This window comes from Ochotona curzoniae, unplaced genomic scaffold, assembly GCF_017591425.1.
Source record: "Ochotona curzoniae isolate NIBS_2020 unplaced genomic scaffold, NIBS_Ocur_1.0 scaffold_4937, whole genome shotgun sequence".
Classification (NCBI taxonomy): Eukaryota; Metazoa; Chordata; class Mammalia; order Lagomorpha; family Ochotonidae; genus Ochotona; species Ochotona curzoniae.
In genome coordinates this window covers 2,726,374-2,745,877 of record NW_024467126.1, presented here as the reverse complement: position 1 = coordinate 2,745,877, position 19,504 = coordinate 2,726,374, and the positions used below count along the sequence as shown (strand labels likewise).

General features: G+C 54.9%; 2 protein-coding genes across 5 annotated transcripts in view; one reads left to right on the top strand and one right to left on the bottom strand.

Annotated features, from left to right (window-relative positions):
- The window catches only part of KDM2A (lysine demethylase 2A), an 87,058-nt gene extending 82,628 nt beyond the window's left edge, over positions 1-4,430 (bottom strand). The window contains exons 1-2 of one of the 4 annotated variants that reach the window (XM_040971061.1): positions 4,047-4,429; positions 3,002-3,097 (exon numbers count right to left, since the gene is read on the bottom strand). In XM_040971061.1, the coding sequence (XP_040826995.1) occupies positions 3,002-3,043 (42 nt within the window). In that variant the 5' untranslated portion in view covers positions 3,044-3,097; positions 4,047-4,429. Of the gene's footprint in view, positions 1-3,001; positions 3,098-4,046 lie in introns of those variants that run through there. The other 3 variants (XM_040971063.1, XM_040971064.1, XM_040971065.1) reach the window with 3 other exon arrangements.
- Positions 3,354-6,541, top strand: LOC121150127 (basic proline-rich protein-like). Its single transcript, XM_040970806.1, has 5 exons — positions 3,354-3,529; positions 3,770-3,900; positions 4,271-4,792; positions 4,944-5,234; positions 5,349-6,541. The coding sequence occupies exons 1-5, from the start codon at positions 3,354-3,356 to the stop codon at positions 6,539-6,541; spliced, it is 2,313 nt and encodes a 770-aa protein (XP_040826740.1).
- The last annotated feature ends 12,963 nt before the right edge of the window (positions 6,542-19,504 follow it).

Here is a 19,504-nt window from a genome sequence, read left to right as displayed (position 1 = left end):
CCATCAGATGGAAGATCTTCCTCTCTGTCTCTCCTCTTTTTATATCTGCCTTTCCAATAAAAATAAATAAAACAATAAATAAATTTTTAAAACTTATTAATATCATAAAATTTAAAATTTGTTTCACCAAACTCAGTTATGCACTTAACAAAGTTACATTAGTTAAAAAAAAAAGGGGGGGTGGTTCTCAAAGTGATCCATGCAAACGCCAATTATTACTATTGTTAAGTCTTTTAGGATCAGTACTGGATCCTGGGTCATTTTTACCCCAAAAGGAATTTGGACTTGACTTTCAGCTGGAACTGCTCTCTCTCCCTCCACGTCATGGAGGGAAGGCCACTTACTTCATCTGTCCCTTCCTACAAGGCAGGAATCAGTAACACCATCACGTGACACGTTAGACTCCACTACAGACACACTGCAGGACACCACACACGGGAATCATGACGCCAAATTAAACCTGTCATTTTGTTTATCTTTCAAACTGTACGTGCCACAACCAATTACTTGAAAACAAAAGCAAGTTCTATCCCTTAAAAAAAAAAAAACACATCGGGCCCGGCGCGGTGGCACAGTGGTTAAAAGTCCTTGCCTTGCACGCCCAGGATCCAATATGGGCGCCGGTTCTAGTCCCAGCAGCCCCGCTTCCCTTCCAGCTCCCTGCCTGTGGCCCGGGAGAGCAGTCGAGGACGGCCCAAAGCTTTGGGACCCTGCACCCGCTTGGGAGACCCGGAACAGGCTCCTGGCTTCAGATCGGCATAGCATCGACCGTTGCGCTCACTTGGGGAGTGAATCATCGGACGCAAGATCTTCCTCTCTGTCTCTCCTCTCTGTACATCTGCCTTTCCAATAAAAAAAAAAAAAAAAAAAAACCAATCCACACATCTACACATGGTTAACAACTATAAAAAATGAGTATTAACTCTGTAGACAAGGAAAAACAAAGTTTCTCAGTGCTTTCATTTAGTGTCAGTTCTTCATCCTGTGTCAGTCTTAAAATTGTTATCTAAAGGGGCTCAGTGACCTAGCGGCTAAAGTCCTCGCCTTGCACGCCCCAGGATCCCATATGGGCGCCAGTTCTAATCCCGACAGCTCCACTTCCCATCCAGCTCCCTGCCTGTGGCCTGGGAAAGCAGTCGAGGACGGCCCAAGGCCTTGGGACCCTGCACCCGTGTGGGAGACCTGGAGGAAGATCCTGGCTCTCGGCACAGCACCAGCCATTGTGGTCACTTGGGCAGCGAATCATCGGACGGAAGATCTTCCTGTCTCTCCTCCTCTCTGTATATCCGACTTTGTAATAAAAATAAATAAATCTTTTTTTAAAAAAATTCCTATCTAAATCATTCAAGAACTCGGAACACAAGCGCTCCCCACCTGAAGCCTCGGCGGCAGATTGTCGCTGACATGACCTGCCAACACACTCTCATTGCAAGTTATGTTGTGTAAGGGATTCACACGTGAGGTAAAACTGTCATGTACCTTAGAAAACAACAGTCACCCCCTTAACTGTAACAGTACTGCTCCATACAGAGACGCAGAATGTGCCTGTGGTTGTGTTATAGCACAGCCACATCTAAAACACACGGGACAAGGAAGCGGCTGAGGTGTGCAACAGGTGGCCAACGCCTTGAATTGAAGAACACAAAACCGACCAGGAGAGGAGGCACAGTCCTGCGATGCCACAACCACATCTACCTTGCTTTAAAAAAAAAAAAGGCTTTGCTTGGCGAGAGCCTCTTCTGGACAGGAGCCCAGCCTTCCTGTAGGATCTTTCGGGTCTACCTAACAATTCAACAACTCTGTAACCTTGACCTAACAAGAACAGATTCCCTACGGGACAAACCACTTGTGAGTTGCACAGCACCATTGCTTTTTTTTTCCCAAAGAAAGCACACTTCAAGAAACGTCAAAACAGTCATAAACCTTAAAAGGGCAAATTTGCACTATTGAGACACTTAATTTCTTAAAGTCAGAGGTAAAGAATGAGAACCATGACAACACGGATGGCTCAGCGGAGCTCCGTGGGCACGTGCCTGGGGGGCACACTTGCCCACGTGATGCCAGACCTGCTCCTCAGCTCGTGTAGAGGTGGCAAGGGGGGGTCTCCACGTGTCGCCAGCCTCAGAAAATGGCTTAGAGTACCAAATCTCTTCTCCAAATTCAGTCTACATTACAGAGCCAAATAAAGCCATCATAAATTCCTGCAGCAAGCTCCCAGGCCTTTCAGCTCAGCACATTTCACACCCCATCCGCACGGTTCTGTGGCCGTCCTCACACCCCACCACGCAAACACAGCCTCAACTGCTGGAAATGAGTAAACGCTATCAGCACCGATAATGGTCTCCGGCCACAGAAGGGCAGGTCTGGGGTCCGAGCAGCACGCAGGACCACGGCAGCCAGCACACACAGGCCCCACCTCCTCCACGCGGGAATCAAAGCCTTTCAACAGTCTGGCTCATCCGGCCCCCTCCCCGTCCCCCCAAAGTACAGACCTTGGTCAGCACGGGTATTCTACCTGTCCTCACTGGACACCCCAACAAACCTCCCACGTTGCCAAAGCGCTCATTTTTCAAACCAAAACAATCCGGGCTTCTCTCCGCCTCAAAGTCCCAAACCCAGCGCAGCGATCTTGAGAAGCTACCCCGGAGCCTTCCTCTCTGTTCTGCCATAGAATTCCACCCCAGCCGGTCAGTCCGACAATCCCAGCACTGAACATGCAGAACGTTGGCCACACTGCAAGCCACCAACCCCTCAGACATGCAGGGCTCCTGTGCAGGATAAACGCTGCTTACAACTCCATCTGCACACAGGACCGAGAGCAAGGCTCTGACGGCACGGCAAAAAAAAAAAAAAAAAAAAAAAAACATGAGATGAATGCGCCTTCCCCTCTCTCCTCTGACGTGCAAAAAAAAGCCACTTGAAAAGTTCTAATCTACCATAGGTTCAAATGGAAACATACTGGTCGTTCTCCCCGGACACTGCGCGGGCACAGCTCACTCACCAGTCTCTGGCTGTAGCGGACGCGCTCCTCCTCCGGTTCCATCTCTCACTCCGCTGTTGAAATCCCCGCCACTCCAGGGCTGCCTTCCTCTTCCTCCTGGGCGACCAGGGCAGCAGGCGGTGAGGACCCCTCCTCCCACCGGCCAGGCCTCCCCCCGCCGGCCCGGCGGCCCTGGGACGGTGCCAGCAGGGTGCCAGGTCGGCAGGGCCTGGGCAGAAGCAGGCAGGACGGGGCTGCGGGGTTTCGGTGCCCGGGACGTCCACCAGGACTACACTCGCCAGGCGCCACTGGGAGGCAGCGGCAGCAGAAAGCCAGCACGCCAGCCCAGGTGAGGCCGGCTCGGCTAACCCAGATGCCGAGCGCGGGATCGCACCGGGCAGAGACGGGAAGCAAGGGCGCAACGAGCTCCCCCTGCAGCGCGCACCCTCCAGGACCCCCGGGCGAGGGCCGGACGTCCACCCCACAAGTGGCCGCCTCCGAAGCCAGCCCGACTTCGTGCCCCAACTCGGAAAGCAGCCCCCAAGAGTGGTGAGCTGCGGACGGGCACGCCGCCCTGTCCCGAAGGGATCAAGTCTTTCTAGAAAGGATTACGATCTAAAGGCATGAGTCAATTACACCTTTCTCCTCCCCGCCCTCCCCCCAAAATTAAAGACCAGCTGGCGCGCCGGCCAGTCTCTAGCACCCAGAAAGCGCTTTCATTTTTTCGTCCGCAGACCTTCTGGATGTTGGCAACGACTACACTTCACGCTCCTCGCATCCTCTCCAAAGTGCAGGGGACACCCGAGGACCCCGCGGCACAGTCTGCAGGCGCACGTCGCGCCGGGAGGAGGCCCCGGGCCGGAGTTCGGGAGCAGCCAGGCCCGGGGACCCCGCCAAAGTTACCCCAGCCCCCAAAGACGGCAAGCAATCTCCCCCACCACCACCCCGGGAAAGGCCAGCTCCGGGACTCACCCCAACGCAAAAAAGAAAAAAAAGAAAGAAAGAAAGAAACTTAGTCTTTGGCTAGCCCGGGGACCCAAACTTCCCAAGGAGGGGGGAGGCTCACCGGGGATTTTGCTCTTGAGTTCTTGTCCAAGTGAGAAGATTCCAAAAACTACGAGGAAAAAAATTAAATCCCACACGTCGTCTTCGGGTTGTTGTTGTTTTTTTTTTTTTCTCCCGTAGATCAAACCCAGTATCCAGAGAGGGTCAGAACGACCCGGAGGAAAAAAAAAAAAAAGGAGAGAGGAAATAGTTGCTGAAATCCAACCTCCTCCTCGGGCGTTGGAGAGCGGCGCTCGGAGGCGTCAGGACCGGGAGCGGGACCCTCGGCGCCCCCGCCGCCCCCGGCCGGCGCTCGGCACGCTGGAGTCCGAGTGCCCGGCTCGCCCCGGCCGCCGCCGAGCGCCCCTCCTCGCCGAGCCCTCGGCCGGCAGCGGCCCCGGGAGCCCCCCGGGAAGCGGCGGCCCGATCAGCTGAGAGCGGCCGGGCCGAGGCTCCCCGCGCCGCCACGGGCCCCCCGGAACGCCCCGGGGAGCGCAGAGGGCGAGCCGCGGCCGGGCCGGGGGGAAGCCCGGGCTCCCCTGGCGTCGCCCCCTCAGCCGGGGGGCTCCGCGCTGCGGGACGAGCACCCCCGGCTGCTCCGCCAGTCGCAGAGGAGGGGATTCCGGAGGATGGGCCCCCTTGGCGTGGCCCCCCTTTCCTCCGGGAGCGCCCCCTGCCCAGGAGAGATGAGAGCGGCGACGGGCCTAGCCGCCAAGAAGGTGCTCTCAGAGCCGCCGCCGCCGCCGCCGCCGCCGCTGCCGGGGAGGGGTGTTGTTTCCCTCACACAGGAGGAGCCGCCGAAGCAGCCGCCGCCATTTTGAACCCGTCAGACTCTCACATACACACAGCTCCTAGGCGGCGCACTGCGCAGGCGCCGCCGCCGCACTCCCCACCCCCACAGCCCTCCCGGCCTCCCTAGGCCGCTTTACCGCTCTCTCTCCCCGGGCGCGCACGGGAACGCGCACGCGTCACTCCCCGCCCCCCGCCCCCGAACGCGGACCCTCCGCCGGCGCGCGCACGCGCGGACGTGTCGCCCTCGAATCGCCCGCGCCCCGCGACGCCGACGCGTCAGCCCTCCCGCCCTCCCGCCGGCCTCCAGGCAAGGGCTCGGGCCGGGCCGGCGCGTCGCGCCTGCGCGCTGCGCACGATCCTCCTCCTCCTCCGCGCGCCCTTCCCCCTCCGCAGCCTGCCCAGCGCGCCGTGCGCGCGCGTGCGTGCGCACACACACACACACACACACACACACACATACACGCACGCACACACGCAGCCTGGCTCCGACACAAGCCACTTTGCCTCGGTGACCCCGCCCCGCGCCGGCCAGCTGCTCCGGGCGCCCTCCCCCACCGCTCCTGGGAGGGCGCTGACACCCTCCCCGCCCGCTCCCGTACCCCAACCCCCCCACAAACAAAAGCAACCACCGCCCCCGTACGCACACCCCCCACACACGGGCAGGAAGGCAAAAGCGCCCCATTCCCCTTCAACCGCCCTGGGCCCCAGGCGGCCCGTCAACCTGAGGGCCATGGCGGCCTGCATCAGGACAGCCGTTGCCCACCTCAGCGCCGGGGGCGCCGCGTCCTCCTCGTCCTCCTCGTCCTCCTCCCCCGTGAGGTCACGCCGCCGGGCCAGGCCGGCCTGACCTGGGCGCCCCATTCGCGTGTGCCCCCTTGGCGAGGGGGCGCGGAGAAGGGCGCGTTGCCGCCGGCCGCCCGCCCCTCGCGCGCCGGCCCACCGGCCGAGGCCCGCATGCCCGCCATCCCCCGGGCAGGCCCGGGTGCCCCTGCCGCGGGAGGGCTCGGCCGCCCTCGGTTCCGGGGCCGTGGGGGAGCCCCTCGGTGCAGCGGCCTGGCCCCCGCCTCACCCGCTCCTCGCCGCTCCGAAGGGGCAGGACTCGGGAGAAGCATGTCTGGTCGTGGGCTCGGCTCCCCCGGGAGGGGGGCAAGCTCCAGGCGCTGGACCAGGGCGTCCACAGGTGCAAGCACGCCAGTGGTCTTCGCGACGGCCCCGGGGAGGCGGGGGGCGGCGGCGGCAGCCAGCGCGCCCCACGGCGAGCCGGAGGCGCCCAGTGAGGTGGCCCAGGAAGCCCCCAGCTCCTCGGCCATGCTCAGGTTTCCGCAGCGCCGGTGCCCCCGGCGGGCCCGGGTGGGACGTGACCCCGCCCCCGGCGAGTCGGGGCGCCCCCCACGGAGGGGTGCGCAGGGCCGGCGCCCCTCTTCTTCACCCCAGGCCGACCCTGCCGCCCTGGCCTGTGGGCTGGCGCGGGAGGCCCGGCGGGGAAAGATGTCTCCTCTCGGTGCGCGCAGCTTCGCGCGAGGGTCAGCGATGGGGCAGCAAGCGGCCCGAGGCGCGCCAGCCCTGCCCACGGACGGCTCCCGGGGCTCGATCGCTGCCCGACGGGGTCAGCAGGCTGCGGACGTCGACGGAGCCCGGCCGGAGGTCTCAGCATTGCCATGCGTGGAGCCCAGCCGCGATCCGGGCATTTCCCCCAGCCAATCTCGTGCTTTGGGGCCCGTTTAAATTCCAAGACCGGGTAAAGGACCGTGGCTTGGGCGTTACACAACGGGATTGGCGAGTTGGGCTTGCCGGCGCGCTTGCTTGGTGTTCTCCCAGCCTTGGTTTCCCACACTCCTGAGCCTCGCTCTAAGTCCTGGGAGCCAGAAATGCAGGGGGAGACGAAAGGCAAGGATGCAGTCCTAGAACTTGGCACCCAGAGCCTACCGTTCTGACCAAGACGTCAAGGAATGCCAACCTGCAGTACCTTCTGTCCAGGGTTGAACTCTAACGGGTCAAGTCGTAAGCCCAAGGTGTTATCACTCATTGTCAGCTAAGGGCTTTTTTCTACCTGCGAATCTCGGGAATTTGTAACCTACATTCTCTGCTTCGTCTCACAGCATCCTTCTGAGACCAGCTGAAGTGCTTGCATCGTTCTACTCATGGCCAACCATAGATGATTCAAGTATCAAGTTGAGCAGCTTCTGTCATTACTCCGATAGACAGGCGTCCAGGGTGCTGCCTACAATACCTCAGCAACAACAACAAAAGCTGCTAAGAGGGGTTTGCCATCTTGTACTCAAGTCACTGGGAAATAGACTGAATTCTGATACCACTTGCATTCAAACTTGGGAGATTTTCAGAGCAATGAGACAAAGAAAGAAAAGAAAAGAAAAAAAGACCATCTCCACTGGCACATCAGATGGCCGGGGTCAGCTTTCCAGTTGGCATCACCAGCTAGGGTCCCCTGGTCAGCAGGCTCTTGTTCTTAAGTGCTAAAGATCTTTGTGGATGTGGGATGCAATGTGCAGCCTCCTTACTATTGACACAATAAACAGCTTTCGTTTCTTCCCACTCATCCCTAAAAATGCAAGGAACTACTTGTGGGGAGAGAGACTTAACTTGGTTTTCTTAAGGTCCCAAGATTAACTAGTCTGCGCTGGGAGCAAGGGACATTTGGAGAGACCCGTAGTGCTGGCCACACAGGCAGGCTTTGTTAGCATTCCAAAGCAGATGTGCGGGCTGAGATAAGAGATAGGCGGATGGCTGGTGATGCCTCTTCTGTAGATACAATGGTTTCCGCTGGCAAGGGCCGATCTGCGCTGGGGAGAACCTGGATGAGTCATTGTCAAGGAGACTTGGCTGGGGATGTGGGGGGTCTTGAGGACCACCAGGACTATGCTGCATGGCTGCAGCTGTGGAGTAAGGAAAGGATAGCTGATGAAGACCAAGTTTCTTCTGGAAGCGTTGTCGTCAAGCTCTCTGGCTGAATAAGCAGGTGCCAGAACAAGATAGAAACAAATGTGTGCCTGCTTGGGCTAAACTCGGACCCAGCCAACGTTGGAAGTCAAAAAAATCCAGATCACTCATTTCTTTCTGGCTTATGTTGAGGGATAAGAAAAAAAAGAACTCAGTAGCCTGGTTAGGCAAGTGTCGCTGGTTTGAGCGAGTTAAGGAGGAAGTAAGGATTCCCCAAGGAACACGGGTCTAACCCAATCAAAAAAACTCTCCATTCCCCAGGAGGCTGCAGTGTCCATCGGTGATTCCAAAGGTTTGGTGTTTGAGACAGAGGGGCCACCTGCTGCAGCTGGGCATCCCACGCTGGAGAACAGCAAGGCTCAAGCACTCAGACCCATCCTCTGTTAACTTTCCCTGGTGCATTAGCAAGCAGCTGAATCTCAAGTGGAACAGTGGGAACTCGAACCAATGCTCACGTCAGGATCTAGACAGCAGCTTAACCCTCTGTACCACAATGCCGGTCCCAATATTTAAGCAAGTAAGTTTTCCTGCGGGGCCCAAAACAGTAGCCTAGCAGCTTAAGTCCTCACCTTGCACATGCAGGGATCCCATGTGGGCACCGGTTCTGGTCCGTGTGGCCCTGCTTCACATCCAGCTGCCGGCTTGTGACCTGGGAAAGTACCTGAGGACAGCCCAAAGCCTTGGGGACCCTGCACCCGGGTGGGAGACCGTGTGCGAGACCGAGAAGAAGCTCCTGGCTCCTGGCTTCAGTTTAGCTCAACTCCAACCGCTGTGGCCATTTTGGGAATGAACCAACAGATGGAAAATCTTTCTGTCTCTCCTCTCTGTAAATCTGCCTTGCCAATAAAATAAATAAAAAGAAAAGAAGACTTTCTCAAGTCAAATTTTTATACTTTTGAAAATCAAACTCCTATAGCTCCAGAAACGCAAAAAGGAGGCATTGCATGTGGTTGTTATAAGCATTCGGGGGTTTGGGGAATTTTCCTTTCTTCGTGTACTTGTTTCTGAGTCTGTGAGTAGAACTGATCGGAAAATAAATGAAACGGGAAAGGTCCCGCCAGTTTAGGCGACACACATGCATCTTGCAAAGGCGCACCCCCCCCCCCTTGCTTAGACCCACACCCCTCACCGACTGGGCGTCTCACTGCCACCCTTCCTGGACGAGACTGGTGCAGGCCCGCTCCCCGGAGCTCTGTGTGAGGCCAGCAGCGGCAGCATCTGGGGCCCACCTGTTCCTTCAGCCACCGCAGCTTCGCCTTTGGGGCGGGCACCCTCACTTCTCATTTCTAAAAAGGGTCGGGACTTCCTGCCCTGCCATGGAGTGGGACCGAAAGCGACCAAGCCCTGACGTTTCTCCTATACCTGTGCTTCCGGGGTGGGGGTAAATTTCCGACACCCTGGGGCCTAAGGGAGGTGGAGGAGTGCAATCCTGTGCCTTATTTGCCGGCATGGCTGGTAGTCATGTCCGAGCCATCTGCAGCCAAATTCCCCAAGAGCCCAAGCCCTTGAACCTGTTCCTAGGCCTTCCCTCAAGAATGCCCACCCCCTCTGTCATCGTCTGCCAAGGCTAGCATTGGTTCTGCTGCTTTGAGAGGGGTGCGGACCACCTGTGCCCTAATGGGCCTGGAGCTTCGTTGCTCAAAAACTCCGTTCTCAGGCCTAGCACAATGGCTCCGTTGCCTAATGCTCCCCACACAAGTGCAGCATTCCATGTGGGCATCAGTTCAGTGCTCCACTTCCCATCCAGCTCCCTGCCTGCGGCCTGGGAAAGTAATCGAGGATGACCCAAAGCCTTGGGACCCTGCACCCGCGTGGGAGACCTGGAAGAGGCTTCTGGCTCCTGGCTTTGGATAGGCTCAGCTCGGGCCGTTGTGGCTGCTTGGGAGTGAATTAGCGGATGGATGATCTTTCTGTCTCTCCTCTGTGTAAATCTGCCCTCCAATGAGAATAAATAAATCTTTTTTTTTTTTTTACAGATTTATTTTTATTATTATTTTTTTTATTGGAAAGGCGGATATACAGAGAGGAGACACAGAGAGGAAGATCTTCCGTCCGATGATTCACTCCCCAAGTGAGCGCAACGGCTGATGCTATGCCGAACCGAAGCCAGGAGCTTTCCCGGGCTACAGGCAGAGAGCTGGAAGGGAAACGGGGCTGCCAGGATAGAACCGGCGCCCATATGGAATCCCGGGCATGCAAGGCGAGGACCTTAACCACTGCGCCACCGCGCCAGGCCCTAAATAAATCTTTAAAAAAGAATTAAGAAACTCTGCTTTAGGGCCCGATGCCATGAACTAGTGGCTAAAGTCGTCACCTTGAACGCACCCAGGATCCCAAATGGGCGTCAGTTCTGATCCCAGTAGCCCCACTTCCTATCCAGCTCCCTGCTTGTGGCCTGGGAAGGCAGTGAAAGACGGCCCAAAGCCTTGGGTTCCAGCACCTGCATGGGAGACCTGGAGGAAGTTCCTGGATCCTGGCTTCGGATGGGCATAACACCGACCATTGTGGTCACTTGGGGAGTGAATCATCGGAAGAAAGATCTTCCTCTCTGTCTCTCCTCCTCTCTGTACAACTGCCTTTTAAGTAAATGAAACACATGTTAAAGGAATGGATGGCTTGGCTGGAGAAAAGAAATTTGAAGAGTTAGAAGACTCAGCATTTACCCTTGAAGCCTTCACGTCCTGCAGAAGACACGATGAAGACGGGACATACTCAGAGAGGATGGTCATGCAGTGAACAATGCAGACCCTACAACAGGACAATGGGATGCAGAACTCCACTAGGAGGCAAGCCCTGTCGGGCCAGAAGCTTCATTCCCTGTTATTCATCATGCCTTGCCAACGCCTAGAACTGTGCCAGGCGGAGCTGGCATTCATTTGTTCACGTTTAGTGAATAAATGGACAAAGCAGGGCGGTGACGAAGGGAGGCGGAGTGTGACCCCACGGCTGTTGGAATCATTGCAGAGAAGCTAGGGACCTGCATTTCTGAAGAGGTGGGTACAGAGGCACTTCACCCAGGGAGTCTGTTCCTGCACCTGAGCTGGCCTGCGGCAGAAGGCAGAACAGCCAAAGCCGGGACCACGGACCAAGCGAGGAGTGAGCCTGCGAGTCCGGGGCGCCTTTGATGCTTGCCTCTCACTCCACTTCCTGCTGTGATCTTTCTACTCTACCTGTCTCTGCTGCCTCCAATTCCAGGACGTTGACTTATTGAGGTTTTTAAGGTTTATTTACTTGAAAGGTAAAGAGCTTCCCTTGGCTGGTTCCCTCCCCAAATGGTTACAACAGCCAATGATGGGCCAGGAAGAAGCCAGGAACCAGAAACTCCACGTGGGTCTCCAATGTGGGTGGTGGGAACATGTGGATTTCTGTCTTGCTTGATGGCTGTGCATCAGCAGGAAGCTGGATAGGAAGTAAAGAAGGGAAATGAACGCAGACACTGCCTCATGGGATGCAGGAGCCCCAGGCAGTGGCTTAACCCACTGTACCAACAATACCTGCCTCAAGCTGTTGTCTTTAGAAAACAGTTTTGATGTCTCATTAAAACCTTCTTGTCTCCAATTTTTTTGAGAATTTATTTTTATTTTATTTTTATTTTTATTTTTATTGGAAAGGCAGATATATAGAGAGGAGGAGACACAGATAGAAAGGTCTTCCATCCATTGACTCACTCCCCAAGTGGCCGCAACGGCCTGAGCTGAGCTGACTGAAGCCAGGAGCCAGGAACTCCCTCCAGGTCTCCCACGCGGGTGCAGGGTCCCAAGGCTTTGGGCCATCCTTGACTGACTGCTTTCCCAGGCCACAAATAGGGAGCTGGATGGGAAGCGGGGCTTCCTGGTTTAGAACTGGTGCCCATATGGCATCCAAGCCTGTGCAAGTTGAGGGCTTTAGCCACTAGGCTATCACGCCAGGCCTTCCAAATTTTTTAGTAAACCGTTATTTATTTATTGGAAAGGCATGTTTACAGAGAGAAGGAGACCGAGAAAGAGATCTTCCATGTGTTGGTTCATTCCCCCACATGGGCACAACAGCCGGAGTTGGACTGCCTTGAAGCTGGGAGCCCGGAGTTCTTCCAGGTTTCCAGTATGGGTCTGGTGGCCCAGACACTGGGGACAGCCTCCATTGTTTCCCAGGCCACAAGCAGAGAGCTAGATCAGAAATGGGACAGCTAAAGGTTGAAGCAGCACCCATATGGGATGCTAAAGGTACAGGTGGAGGCTTGGTCAGCTATTACACCATCGCACAAATCTCCAGTCATTTTCATAAAGCATCAATAGTTATCCTAGTCATTGTATTTGAAGTATGTAATTTTGTCTGATTGTTTGTCTTCCTTTCCTCTCCCCACCCCATCAAAAAAATTCTTGGTAAATATGTGAACTGGAGTATTTTACAACTCTGGCCCTATCTATTTTTTGCACTCTCAGAGTCTACAGGAAAATGGTAACGAAGGGCCTGGTGCAATAGCGTAGTGGTTCAAGTCCTTGCCTTAAACACACCATATTGGCACCAGTTCTAATCCCGGCAGCCCCACTTCCGATCCAGCTCCCTGCTTCTGGCATGGAACAGCAGTCCAGGACAGCCCAAAGCTTTGGGACCCTTAACCTACCTGGAAGACCTAGAAGAAGCTCCTGGCTCCTGTCTTTGCTTTGGCTCAGCTCTAGCCATTATGGTACTTAGGGAATGAACCATCAGACAGAAGATCTTCCTCTCTCTCGTTCCTTTCCAATTAAAATATATAAGTCTTTTCCAAAAAAAAGAAAAAAATGGTGATGGAGGTTAAGCTGATTTTTCCCTGTTAGATTTGTTTCTTGCAATTATAATTAATTCATTAGGGCCTGGCACGATAGCGTAGTGGTAAAAGCCCTCAACTTGAACGCGCCAGAATCCCATATGGGCGCCGGTTCTAATCCCGGCAGCTCTACTTCCCATCCAGCTCCCTGCTTGTGGCCTGGGAAATGGACGGCCCACAGCTTTGGGACCCTGCACCCACATGGAAGACCTGGAAGAAGCTCCGGGCTCCTGGCTTCAGATTGGCTCAGCCCTAGCCATTGCGGCTCACTTGGGGAGTGAATCATTGGATGGAAGATCTTCCTCTCTGTCTCTCCTCCTCTCTGTATATCTGACTTTCCAATGGAAAAAAAATCTTTAATGATAATAATTATGATAGATCCATTATAGCTCATAGTTGGTGCTGTGCGTGGGTGTAATCACCGGATCAGCTTCCTGGTTGATCTCATTCACTTTTTGTGGCTGGCTGCCTTAGTTTTCTATTCCTACCCAATCCTATTTGGGTAAGAATTGGCCTGGGCCCAGCACGGTAGCCTAGCAGCTAAAGTCTTTGCTTTGCATACTGGGATCCCATATGGGCGTCCATTCTAATCTCAGCAGCCCTGCTTCCCATCCAGCTCCCTGCTTGTGGCCTGGGAAAGCAGTGGAGGATGATCCAAAGCCTTGGGACCCTGCACCTGCATGGGAGACCTGGAAGAGTCTCCTGGCTCCTGGCTTTGATTCAGTTCAGCTGTGGCTGTTACAGCTGCTTGGGGAGTGAATCATTGGATGGAACATCTTCCTCTCTTTCTTCTTCTCTGTATATCTGACTTTCCAATAAAAATTTAAAAATTAAAAACAAAAGCTTATATAGAATAATAAAAAAGATTTTAAAACAATGTGAGAGTGTCTAATTTTCATTAGGAAGGCAAACTACCTATAAGCCAGGCCTATGCCTACCAGTGGCATCATGTCTGTGCAAGGCACGTGTCCAGGATGAGGGGGGCACAGAATGGGAGAGGGGGAGGGGTGTCTACTGAGGGAAGGCAGGATTCTATGCTTGAGCTGACTTAAAAACTGCACATAGGTGGTACAGTAGCATAGTAAGCTAGTCCTCTGCCTGAGGTGCTAGCATCCCACATAGGCACCTGAGTCCTGGCTCTCTGCGTATGGGTAACAGAGCATGGCCCCACGACCTTCGGTTCCTAAACCCGTGTGGGAAACCTGGAGGAGCTCCTGGTGCCCAGCTTTAGATCAGCCCAGTTCTGGCTGTTGTGGCCTTTTGAGGAGTGAACTAGGAAATGGCAGATACCTCTGTGTCTCTGTAACTCTTGACTTTTAAGAAAAATAAAACCTTTCTTGAAAAATAAATAAAAACTGGTTAGGGAGGCCAGCATTATGGTTCAAATTCTGGCTGCTCTGTTTCCAATCCCTGCAGCCTCCTGAGAAAGCAGTAGGCGACGGGAGCTCCTGGCTTCAGCCTGGCCCCAGCTCTGGCTCTTGACCCAGCAGGTGGAAGATCTCTCTCTCTCCTTTTCCTCCTCTGTAACTCTTCCTTTCAAATAAACAAAACAAAACAAAACAAAAACAAATAAAATGTTTTACATTACAGAATAGGGGTGGGAATTTGGCCTGTGGATGAAGATGATGGTTAAGACTCACAAGCGTGCGCCTGCACTTCCTGCTGAAGCTTCCTGCTGTCACCCTGGCACACATTAGCAAGGAGCTGGATCGGAAGCGGAGCAGCCGGAACGCGAACCAGTGCCCAGCCGGGATGCTGGCACCATAGGCAGAGGCTTGGCCCATCTGCTGTGTGTCGCGCCCACGTGTCTTACCGCCCAGCAATAAGACGCAGACGCGAGTGAAGTCTCCTGCGGTAAAATTTATTGTGCACACTAACATGAGGAAGGAAGCGTGAATCCCGGCAGGCTTCTACTCTTATGTGCTGTCTGGCCCCGCCTCCGCCGATGATAGGTCGGCGTCATGATTACGCAGGGTTCTGGGCGACTGGATTCGTCAGTCCCAGTGTTTACGTGCCTGCCGCGCCGCAGCTCACTGCGCATGCGTTAGGCGCATGCGTGGTACTGCCAAAGCTACGTGACTATCCACCAGGCACCAAGATCTAGCCTCTCTGGCCGGCGCCATTTTGGGTACGGCATGTAACCAGTATATACAGATATGGCTGGCAACAGCTGTGGGCTTGGGTTTGGATGCGGAGAGCTGTCTGCGCAGCAGTCGGCACAGCTAAGCCTTGGGAAGAGTGAGATGGCCTGAGGAAAGTGTCCTGGGGCAGCTGTGGAGAGGGGACCTGGCCCAGCCCACCACCGCAGCTGCCGATTAGCTGTTCTTTTTTTTTTTTTTTTTTTTTTTTAATTGAAAGTTGAAATTACAGCAAAGGAGAGGCAAGGCAAGAGAGAAGGATTCTACCTGCTGGTCCATCGCCCATGGCTGCACCAAGAGCCAGAAGCTTCGTCCAGGTCTCCCATGTGACCCAGCATCCTCCGCTGTTTCCCCAGGTGCACTAGCAGGGAGCTGGATGGGAAGTGCAGCAGCCAGGTCTTGAACCAGCGCCCACATGCAGCACCTGCTCTGAACCTCTTGTGCCACAACATTAACTGTTGGAAGATGAATGGGGGGGTCAGGAGAGGCAGATGTTATGATAGTGGGTTAAGCTGCTGACTGGGATGCCTGCATCTGCTAGCAGAGGGCTGGGTTCTGTCTGTTCTGCTTCCTGTCTAGCTTTGCTCCAGGCTGTCTGGGAGGCTGGCAGCACACCATGGCCCAGGCCTTCAGGTTCCTGTCACCCACATGGGGGCCCTGGAGGAAGCGCCTGGAGTAGCCCTGGCTGCTGGGCCATTTAGGAAGTGCAGCACTGGCTGAAAAGCAGCCCTATGTCTCTCTGTCACTTTTGCCTTTCACACAAATAGATTTTTGTTTAAAAACAAAACAAAACACACTGAAACATTTGTCCTGTCCACCTTCCTCTTCACCTGTGTCTCCCCACTTAATCAGAGGTGCTCATGGCCTGCACCCTGCTCAGGTAGATAAACAACATTAAAAAAGGAAAATGAAAATTTCAAATTTTATGGTTTATTTATTTTTTATTCTAAGTCAGATACACACAGAGGAGGAGAGACAGAGAGGAAGGTCTTCTGTCCGTTGATTGATTCACTCCCCAAGCGGCCGCAACAGCTGGAGCTGAGCCGATCCAGAGCCAGAAGCTTTTCTGGGTCTCGCACATGGGTGCAGGGGCCCAAGGCTTTGGGCCGTCCTCCACTGCTTTCCCAGGCCACAGGCAGGGAGCTGGATGGGAAGTGGGGCTGCCAGCATTAGAACTGAAACCCGTATGGGATCCTGGCATGTGCAAGGTGAGGACTTTAGCTCCTAGACCACTGCTTCAAGCCTGAAAATGTCTTAAATAAATTTAATTTTGTTTTGTGAAGAGTAGATGTTCCCAGTGGCCAGCAGAAGACACAAAGGAAGAAGAGCGAGAAAGGCGCCGAGAGGAGGTCTAAGGGAACAGAGGGGCTGGACAGCACCCCTGGCCGGAAGCACCGTGATGTCATCAGTTGGGGAGGGCCTGGAGCATCAGAATGTGGTGAACCAAGGAAGAACGGCAGGGACGGAGGTCGCGCGTGGGCACATCAGTCAGGAAACTCGGCTGTGAAGAGCAGAGAGAAGGCAGTTTGTACGATGGGGCTCCTGCGGTGTTGTAGCACATTAAGCCTGTCCCTGTGACGCTGGCATCCCATACGCGCACAGGTTCAAATCCTGTCTGCTCCACTTCCAGTCCACCTCCCTGATATGGTGTCTGGAAATCCGTGGAGGATGCCTGAGTTCTTGGGCCCTAGCTGTTGTGGCTACCGAGACAATGAATCTGCAGATGGAAGATTCTCTTTCTCTTTATCCTTTGTGACTGCCTTTCAAGCGAGAAAAAAAAAAAAACCTTAAAAACATTAAGAAGAGGAACCTGTGATCAACAGAGATGGCTTCAAGCTGGAAGCTGGCAGAGGAGTAAGGGCTGGAGCAGAGGCACTGGGGCTGCAAGCTGAAAGGGGCTGCCCCCAAACTGGCCTCAGCTCCCGGAGGGATGGCTGGGGTCCCCCACAGGAACATCACCTGTGAAAGACTGATGTTTTTCTTTAAGATGTAGGCTCTCAGAGAGGGATGGTAAAGGCAGAAAGGGCAATCTCCCAGCCGCTGGTTCATTCTCTAAATGACTTCCAGTGGCTTGGGCTGCAGCAGGCAGAAGCCAGGAGCTAGAATGCCACCAGAGCTGCCACATGGGCAGCATGGGCCCAGGTACCTGAGCTGCTGCCTGCCCAGGAGCCACGTGCCCCACGCCGCTGACCCCGGAAGCCTTTCTTCCTTTCTCTCGCTGTTGACCTTGGACACTCCGCTGTCAGCTCTTCTCTCCCTCTTTCATAGTCACGCACAAACACATGTCACCTCCTTGGGCTCGGCTCCCACGGTGACATGGCCTTGGCCTTCCCCCCACTCCTTTGTCTAGCCACTGCCTCAGTTGGAGGTGCCCCTGGACTCCCCCAAGAGAAGGCAGCTGGCCCTGTTCCTGTTTCCTGCAGCGTGTCTGAAACCAGCCTGGAAAGGCCATTTCTTCACCCGCCAGAGGCAAGCCAGCTGCCATGGCTGCACAGACCAAAAAAGTTTGTCTGGGGTGGGGCCAGGGTTGAGGAGAAGGAGAGATGGAATTGGGGGTGGACATTGTGGTTCAGTGAGTTAAGCCACAAGCCTGGAGTGCCTGCATTCGAGTTTGAGTGTGGCTTTATGTCCACGGTACTGCACTTCTATTTTTATGATTATTATTTTTTAAAAAGATTTTTTGAAGAATTTTATTCTTATTATTTTAATATTTATTTATTTATACTGGAAAGGTAGATACACAGAGAGGAGGAGAGACAGAGAAGAACAACTTCTGTCCAATGATTCACTCCCCAAGTGTCCACAACAGCCGGTGCTGTGCCATTCCGAAGCCAGGAGCCAGGAACTTCTTCCAGGTCTCCCACGCGGGTACAGGGTCCCAAAGCCTTGGCTGTCTTCCACTGCTTTCCCAGGCCTCAAGCAGGGAGCTGGAAGGGAAGTAGGGTTGCCGGGATTAGAACCAGGGCCCATATGGGATCCTAGCCCTTGAAAGGCGAGGACTTTAACCACTATGCCATTGCACTGGGCCCAAATTTTATTATTTTTATTGGAAAGGCAGATATGCAGAGAGGAGGAGAGACAGAAAGGAAGATCTTTTGTCCAATAGTCCACTCCCCAAGTTACCGCAACGGCCAGAGCTGAGCTGATCCAAAGCCAGGAGCCAGGGACTTCCTCTAGGTCTCCCACGCGGGTGCAGGGTCCCAAGACATCAGACCATACTTGACTGCTTTCCCAGGCCCAAGCAGGGAGCTGGATGGGAAGTGGAGCATCTGGGATAAGAACCAGCGCCCACATGGGATCCCGGCACATGCAAGGCGAGGACTTCAGTCATCAGGCCACTCCACTTCTGATCCAGCTTCCTGTTAACGTTCCTGGGAATAGTCACCACCCTGGAGCTTAGGTCCCTGCCACCATGGGAGACCTGGATGGAGTTCTTGGCTCCTGGCTTTAGTTTCATCCAGTGCCAACCCTAACTCTTTGTGGCCATTTGAAGAGTGAGCCAGTGGGTGAAAGATAGCTCTCTCTCTCTATGTCATTCTGCTTTTCAGGTAAAAATTTCCGGAAAGGAGCAGCCCATTGTGGGTTTGTGTTGTGGTATGCTGCCCGCAGGGCCAGCATCCCATATGAATGCCAGTTCTAGTGCCAGCGGTTCTAATCCAGTTTCCAGCTAGTTCACCTGGGAAAGCAACAGAGTGTGACCCTAATACTGTGCTCCTGCACCCACATGGGACACCTGCAGGAAGTTTTTGGCCCCTGGCACAATCCTGGATGCTTCAGCCATTTGTGAATCAGCAGATGGAGAAATTCTCTCTGTATGTCTCTGCTTTTCAAATACAAATAAAATAAAAGGAATTTGCATCTGTGCAGAGACTGGTGTGAGTGAAATGATGGGCGGGGCCACTGTCAGGCAAGCCTAGGCGGGAGGTGGGCTTGGAGGAGGGGAGGGCAAGAAGGGAGCCTGTGGCGAGTGCAGAGGCTAGGCATAGACGGGCTCGGGCAGGGCAGGGTGGCGCGCGCTTGGCAGCAGATGGGAAAAGCAGTCTTGGCCGTGGCACTGGGCACCTGGCAGACAGCTGTGGTGCTGGCTGCCTGGGGGAGGAAGCGGGGATGGGCAGGCAGGCCTGAAGGTCAAAGACACCCATGAAAGCGCGGGGCACAGAGTCCAAGTGGGGCAGAAGAGGGGCAGTGCTTTACTGAGGACCAGAGGAAGGAAGCAGGAAGACCTGGACCGGCTTCAGCGCAGCCCCGCGGCCACAGGAGCAACACTGGGGATCTCAAAGCCTGGGGGCCTGCAGCCTGCTCAGGGCGGTTCCTTGCTGGGACACGGGTCTCTCTCTTGCCTGCGGGGCCTGCAGCAAAGCCTGGGGGCCTGCAGCCTGCTCAGGGCGGTTCCTTGCTGGGACATGGGTCTCTCTCTTCCCTGCGGGGCCTGCAGCTCACTAGTGAGACTTGAGCTTGACCAGCAGACCTTTGGAATGCAGCAGACCTTTGGAATGCAGCTGCCTGCAGATGGGGGAAGATAAAGGGCCTGTCCACCTGCCTGTCCACTGCCTGCAAAGCTGTCTGGGCCGTGGACCTTGGGGCTCCCTGGCTTCCGGCCTGCCCACATCTGCTCTTCCAGCTCCAAGCAGTGTGAGGAGTGGCCTCCAACAGCAGCACCACCACACACATACACACCCACACTCAGACTCACGGAAACCCATGCAAGCATACAGGAGGCACACACAGACACACACACAGGTGCATAAAATATGCACACACTTGGGTGTATGCAGGTATTCACAGCACGCAGGCCCCATTCACATG